Source organism: Eptatretus burgeri, chromosome 17 (genome assembly GCF_056783735.1).
Source record: "Eptatretus burgeri isolate ZD-2024b chromosome 17, Ebu_testis_v1, whole genome shotgun sequence".
Taxonomy (NCBI): domain Eukaryota; kingdom Metazoa; phylum Chordata; class Myxini; order Myxiniformes; family Myxinidae; genus Eptatretus; species Eptatretus burgeri.
The window spans coordinates 23,438,732-23,446,231 of NC_140977.1; the positions used below are offsets into that span (position 1 = coordinate 23,438,732).

A 7,500-nucleotide genomic window follows, 5' to 3' on the forward strand; every position below is an offset into this window, starting at 1 on the left:
GGGTGAGTTGATTTTATTGCAAGTCAAAGTGAAATATGGGAGGGATGGTATTCGATGGGTGATGACCTGCACTCTGTTTCTGCCAGACGTAACGCTTTGCATTCAGGCCAAGAGTTCAGTTTTCATCTCATCAGACCACAGAATATTTTCCCTCATGCTCTCAGAGTCTTTCACGTGCAATTTTTTGCAAACTCCAAGCATGCTGTCATGTGTCTTTTTCTCAGGAGTGGCTTCCATCTGGCCACTCTCTTTTAAAGCCTAGATTTGTGAAGTGCTTCAGAGACTGTTGTACTTCCGGCAGGTTCTCCCATCTCAACCAAGGAACTCTGTAGTTCTGTCAGAGTGGCCATTGGGTTCTTGGTCACCTCCCTGACCAAGGTCCTTGTTGCTCAGTTGCTCAGTTTGGTCTGACAGCCAGCTCGCAGAAGAATCTGGGTAATTCCATATTATTTCCATTTCCCAATGATGGAGCTCGCTGTGCTCTTGGGAACTTTCAACACGAGAAATTATTTATACCCATTCCCAGATCTTCCCCAGACCGATGTACTTTGAAGAATCACTAAAACAAATTTGACCATAAAAATAATTAATTCAGTGACCTGATGGGCAAATCCTCTTCAAATTTCAAGTCGATCGGATGAAAATGGATTTTTTTAAATTTGACCTCGAGTTGACCTTTGACCTCAAAAATAGTTACTTTCTCAATTCAGTGATGCAATATGCAATTGTTTAATGTACAAGTTAATAGGATGAAAATTGAGAATTTTTCCGATAGAAATTCATGATTTTTAAAGTTTGATCTTGAGCTGTTTTGATCTGTCTCCGTCCGTCCGTCCGTCTGTCTATTCGTCTGTCTCTCCATTTGTCCGTCTGTCTCTCCATCAGTCTATTCGTCTGTCACTCCATTTGTCCGTCGGCCACTCCATTTGTCCGTCGGCCACTCCATTTGTCCGTCGGCCACTCCATTTGTTCGTCCGTTCATCTCTCCCTTCTGTTCCTTTTGTTCTGTTGCTTCCTGATGCATTCATTGTTCTATCTCTTCCATGGTGCTTGACTTTGTTTCCAAATCTGTGCTGTTATCGTATGTGTTTATTTGTAATTTTTGAGGCCATTGTTTTTGCTGTCCTGTTGAGGGACAGTGACAGACCAACAAACTTCAGTAACCACTTTGGTCAGATGATGATGATGAGGACAGGAGTCTGAGTTGTATTTGATTCTCTTGCATTCCTCTGTTGTTGTATTTTTCTTTTTTGCAGAAAACATGACTAACCGTGGATCATACATGCTCAAACTGCAGGCAATCTTGGCTGACAACACCACAGATGCTTTTCCTGGGCTGTTACTCCCTTCTTTATCCATCCCTTTCACAGTTACAGGTTTGATCCAACTCTCGAACAAATTCATCATTAGTTGGAATAGATTATGGTGGAATGCGACAAAATGTTTTATTTTTGTTTTTGCAAGTGAATAAGTATATGTAAGATTGATCTTTGCTTCTTTGATTCCTGCCTTTTCTTTACCACATAGAAGCTCAGCCTTTTAGGTTCACCTTTGGAATGATGGAGACCACACCACAAGTGGCTGTCCCTTTTAATATCACTCTGGACATGAAGGACAAGTTTGGACATGATAGCCCTCCTTCGGAAACTCTCAAACCCCAACTGCAGGCAGCGTAAGAAGTCTCTTTACCTCTTTGCTTCATGTGTTTTTTCAGCTTTTGTCTAATCTGCATGGCTTTCCTTGTTTATTTGCAAATGGGGAAAAGTGTATGAGTAGTCACAGCAAGAAGTCCATATATATATATATATATATATATATATATATATATATATATATATATATATATATATATATATATATATATATATATATATATATATATATATATATATATATATATATATATATATATATATATATATATATATATATATATATATATATATACCATCAAAGTTGAACACAAGTGAAAGTGCAATAAAAGGGTGTTGTGTTCCCTTTCTAATCCTCCAGTATCACACCCCTCCCGTCTCCAGCCTGACCCCGTCTTGCACCCCCATCTCACGCCCCTATTCCCTGTTTCTCTGTCCCTATGTCCTGCTTCAAGTTACTTTTTTTTTCCCCCACTTCCTTATCTCTCATGTCCTTTCCACTCTCCAGTGTTCTTTGACTTTAAGCTGTATCATAACTTCGTTGTTTTTTTTTTTTGTAACATATTTCACCTTCTCTTTGTCTCCCAATCAGTGGCCTTGACATCAGTTATGCAAGCACAGCTGTGAAGGGTACAAGCCTTATTGTGAAAGACATCATCGTTAATGGCTCTGTCACTGACTTGCGTGGCAAAGTATGTGTTGCCTTGATGTTACTTTGAAACTCGTTTTTCCTCCAATTAGTGGTATTGCTACATAATTATTCCCTCCACCACAGAAAGTGGATGGAGGTCATGTTTCCACCCCTGTCTGTTTGCGAGCAGGATATCTCAAAAAGGTGGATGCATTTGGATGTAATTTGATAGACAACTTGGGTTTGTGACTCGGACGAATTGATTCGATTTTGGTGAAGATCCGGATCTGAGAATTTTTTTTGAAATCTTAATTAAACGGAAGACCAAATATTGCGTTGGAGTCACCAGAAGGAACTCAAATAAGTAAAGAGTAATGATTGAGTCATCAGGCGGAATCTGGGTCATATTTGGGTTTCAGCTGCTCCTCCTCTACCCTCAAACCCATGCACGCACAGCCAAGTGAACCTTACAGAAAAAAAAAATTCTGCAAGAATTCACTTCTTGACAGATAAAAAATAAAATAAAAATGACCGTTTTTACAGCCATTTTTCCTTGCTGTGCAGGGGTTAGGCTTTTTCTTTAGGCAATGTTTTATGGGCGGATGCCCTTCCTGACGCCAACCCTGGTCGCCTCTTACGACACACAGGGATATGGTATACCTATTCTAACCGGGGCATACACCGGGACCAGTACACTGGTACTCACTTCGCCGACCTCAGAAGGATGACAGGCTGAGTCAACCCCCTGGTGTTAATTCAGCAGCCAACGGGACTTGAACTCAGGACCCTGGGATCCCAAGCCGCCACCCTAACCACTAAGCCAACACCAGGCTTCTTGACAGATAGATAAAGAAAAATAAATGGGGAGTAATCAAGTGATTCTTCACCATGGAGAGATAGGGCCAAAAACAATCTCTGGCACCATATTTCAAAACGTTATGGATGGGTTATGACAAAACTTCGTGGATTAGTTCAATCGGTGACAAGAACAAGCCGATTAAATTTTGGTTAAGGTCCGGATCCAGGTCTAGCCTATAAATGGGATACAGAACCTAAACTGTTCACCCTGGCAGAGGTATGCACTCAATTGAGTGCTGTTCTAGTCTGTTAACCAGACTCCGTGGTGTAATGGTTAGAGCGTCTGCTCTGAGTCTAGGAGCTAGAAGTTAGAACCAAAGGCAGAGTCATACGAAAGACTGAAAATGGTCTGTGCTGCTTCCTTGCTTTATGCTCAGCATTGAAAAGGATGGAGCACGGATGAAACGACCACAAGTTGGCAACCATAACACAGGCTTTTATGGGCCTAATGACTCCTCTTGCATTGACGTTCCTTGTGAGGGAACTGATTATTATATATATTTTTTTATTCTTTGTAGGATTTCGTTTTCAAGGTGACAGTTCCTGGCTTGGAGAAAGATGTGCAGATGATGAAAATCAGACTTCTGCCAGGTAAGGCCTGTACTAGCCTGGAATATTGGCTCGTGTCTAAAATATTGGCTTGAAACTTATCCCTCAGACCATAGCTGATGTTGACCACAGCGCTCAACACGGAACTCATTTGTACCACTCAGTTTGTTCCATGGTGGATACTTGATGATTAACGAATTTCCAGAACCATTTGTCATCGGTGATGTTTCTTATCTCCTTACCATTCATGAACCAAGAAGTGGAAAGTATCAGATTATCCAGAGGCCCATTCATTCTGTTTGAATTCGGCACTCAGTCAGTCTGTGTTTTCAAGACTCAAGAACATGATTTTTGATCGTGGGACATTCTCCAAAATTTTCAATGGGCATCAAATTGGTTGGTTGAAGAAATCTTTGTTATAAATGGTTCACATTGTCGAGATGATGAAGGCAAATGTTAAGCTGATGGAAAAACCATAATTCTGCTCAAGGTCACTTCCATGTCCAATGTTTTTCAATACGTCAGAGATATTGATTTGTTTTGATCATTATGTCATTTGTTTCTTTAAATGCAGTGTCTGCTTTTCATTCAATTGGATTTTTATAATGAGACTAATTTTAAAGATTGCCCCAAGGGGGAGTGACAGTTATTTCCCCAACAGATGTGGTGAATATAAGGGATTAGGGGGAAGGGCCATCCTTTCCTTAAGTGGTGCGGTCATGGGGAGCACAACTTTTACCCCCTTTAAATGTGTGTATCCAGATGGGGAGCACAACCCCATCAGTCCTTACTGTTCTGATGCATTGTACCAAATGTGTTCCATATCGCTCAGGTAATTGTGTAGAAGTCGATGTTTTAGTGAAAATGAGGGATTCGGAGAGGGGGCCCACGGTCCCCTTTTCCGGGAGAGATACGGCCATGAGGAGCACAACCTAACGTTCGGGCATGGTCTCGATGCCGCATGGCAGGTTTGGTCTGGATCTGTCTGGTGGTTTCTGAGAAGATTTTTGAATAAAATACAAATATTGGGGGGGAAAAAAAACCCCCTTTCATCCCATTTACAGGATGCACGTCTGGATAGGGAGCACAACCCCATGAGACCTTGTGTCCTGATACATCATACCAAAGTTGGTCCATATTGGTCAGGTAGTTTGTGAGGAGATGTTTTGGTCGAATGTTCATGGGCGTACATACACCGGGACACACTCTGCGTTTATTTTGGAGAAATAACCAGAAAATGTTTTCAGTAAAGGTTTTTGTTTTTTTTTCATTGGAGTACTTGGTTTCAAACGTATTAGAGCATTTTTGTCTATACCGTCGTGCCCACAGAATCCAAACGCCCCATTGTTTGAACAAATTGGAATCCGAACAATTTTTTCGAGAAACATTTGCCCTAAAAACCGAACACATTTTCGAAAACCGAACACAACGTGGCGTTCATGTTTGTTCACGTGTCTCCCCCGCCTGTTCGACCCGCATCTTCGCACTTTGTTCATTCAGTTCGTCGGTGGAAGTACTCGTGAAAGCATCTCTCGTGTGTCGATCGCTACTTTTCCTCGTGTTTTCACCTTGATTTGTGCTGTTTTTTTTTTCTTCAATTATTACCCTTGTGCATTCACCATGGCAACCAAGAAGAGCAGTGAAGCAAATAGGAGTAAGAGGAAGTCGGTGAGAACTACAATTGAGTTGAAGAAAGAACTTATCGCTAAGCATGAGAGCGGTACGTGTGTGTCTGATGTCGCTGCCATGTTCGAGCTGCCGAAATCGACCGTGTGTAGGATTCTGAAAAATAAAGAAACGATAAAAGCGCAAAAACCCGTCGTGAAGCGAACTCATTCAATGAGCCCTCTGGCGAATCGGCTTTAACGAACTCAACGTTTTTTTCGCGAGCATGGTAGTGACGTCATGCTGCGTCACCCAATCGCTTCACCTCTTGATTATCTCCGTGGAACCGTGCGGTGAAAACGGCACGTTTGTGTCTCCACAGAGTGTACTGGGATATAAAACACCATTTGGTGCTTCATGGTTAATTACATACCTCCACCAGGCTGAACAGTTTACGTTTTAGATCCCAATGGCCACTGATAGGCCGGTAGCTGCATCCAGACCTGATGGAAGAAGCGACAACGCTCCTGCTCATGCCCCAGGCTTGGAAGAAGATTCATGACTCAGAAAAGGTCATTTACTCATTTTACCTTAAACATGGGTAATTTCAGTTGAAAGTGTCTTAAAAGTGGGTTTTCTTGGGGTCCAGGAACGGATTAATTCACTTTCCATTATTTCTTATTGGGAAAATAGTTTTGGAATCTGAACTTTTTTGGAATCCGAACAGCCTCTTGGAACGAATTAAATTCGGATTCTGGGGGCACCACTGTATTTAGAATAGTCTTTAGAATTTTTATTGTGGGAATAGTCCCACAAAAAGTGTTTCTCCCTCTAAACTAAAATCATGGATCCGTGCCTCATACTGGTTCACAGAGGGGAACCACACTCCACAGCGCTGCGGACAAATGCCCTGTTTGCTGTAAAAGCTGAGGAACATGGAAGTGCTGTACTTAGCTCTGTGATTAATTCCAGTGGTGGTCTTCAGTCTTAAGAATCGAGCTTAGAGTTGTGATTGGTTTTGGAGTCCAGAGCAAATGGGATGCGTTTCTCCACAACGATCTGAAATTCGATCTTGGAGCAGTTCCAGATTTTATCGAGATGTTTAACGTGAGTATGGGTTGGTGCTCCTGCTGCTGTCACCGCATACAGAGGCTTGTGTATAGTCTGGTTGGTTTTCTTTTTAATTCTTTCTTCAGTCTAAGGCTTATTGATGAGCTCAAACAAATGGTCAATTTTCAGCAGCAACAATGGTCCATGATGTGCGAATGAAATCGGTATACGAGATTGGAAGCTCAGATTCCAGTATCTTGACTTGCATGCTCATGTAGCAATAGCAAACAGGCTGTAACGCATTGTGAGGTTGATGTTTGAAGATCTCGAGAGTGATTTACCCAGCTCTGAGACGAACAGAGCTTCACCTTTCACGTTGAGTCTTTGCGCTGATCTCTCGTTTTTGAGCAATCATGCATTTGGACTGGCAGGAAAGCCTAGAGGTGTAGTCGCTTCGAAGACTGGGTTCAAATCTCACCCTAGCCATAATCGATCAAGGTATTTTCGGGAGGGTGAGGCATCACATTGTGTGTTCTCCCCCGGATTAGCGTTAAGCTTGGCTTTCCCGTTTGCCGAGATTAGTTGGTGGTAGACGTTGGATCCCATGGTGTGCTTCACGGAGAGTAGTTAAGCTCTATCTCCAGCATCCTGAACAAATTTCAAATTCCTGCATACGGAGTCGAGTATCCTGCGTCGGGGTGATGACACATCCAAGATTGCAACCCCAGCCGATAAACTTTGGCAGAACTGACACTTTTTTTTTAAGCCTCTGCTGACGAAGTAGCTCAAGGCGTTATGTTTTTGGGTTGTCTATCTGCGTCTGTGATAGATTTTCGTTACCGTGATAACTTAAAGGGGAACCCAAATACAATTTGAAATTTGTTTGCCAATTAGTGTCGAAAAAAAAAAGGCCGAGTGTCGCTTTTCGATTTTGCCAAGAATATCACATTATGAATTTGCCTTGATCCAAACGGCAGCTTACATAGAGAAACTGTATTTCGAGCTCGGATTCAGATACTGATTTCCACTGTCATCAGCAACGCTAAAGGTTCTTAGGGTGTTGAAACTGATCTGTGGGATTTTGAAGGAACGGTTGGAGACAAAAATGGTAATGGAAACGCTTTCGGGGAGATTGTGGAATCGTATCATTTCAAG

General features: G+C 42.0%; 1 protein-coding gene across 2 annotated transcripts in view; it reads left to right on the forward strand.

Moving 5' to 3' along the window:
- The window catches only part of SMCHD1 (structural maintenance of chromosomes flexible hinge domain containing 1), a 209,871-nt gene that overhangs the window by 83,601 nt on the left and 118,770 nt on the right, over positions 1-7,500 (forward strand). For both annotated transcript variants that reach the window (XM_085861237.1, XM_085861236.1), the window contains 5 exons: positions 1-2; positions 1,257-1,376; positions 1,528-1,672; positions 2,245-2,344; positions 3,660-3,732. The exon at positions 1-2 is cut by the window's left edge and continues 82 nt beyond it. In XM_085861237.1, coding sequence (XP_085717363.1) covers positions 1-2; positions 1,257-1,376; positions 1,528-1,672; positions 2,245-2,344; positions 3,660-3,732 — 440 coding nt within the window. The remainder of the gene's footprint in view (positions 3-1,256; positions 1,377-1,527; positions 1,673-2,244; positions 2,345-3,659; positions 3,733-7,500) is intronic.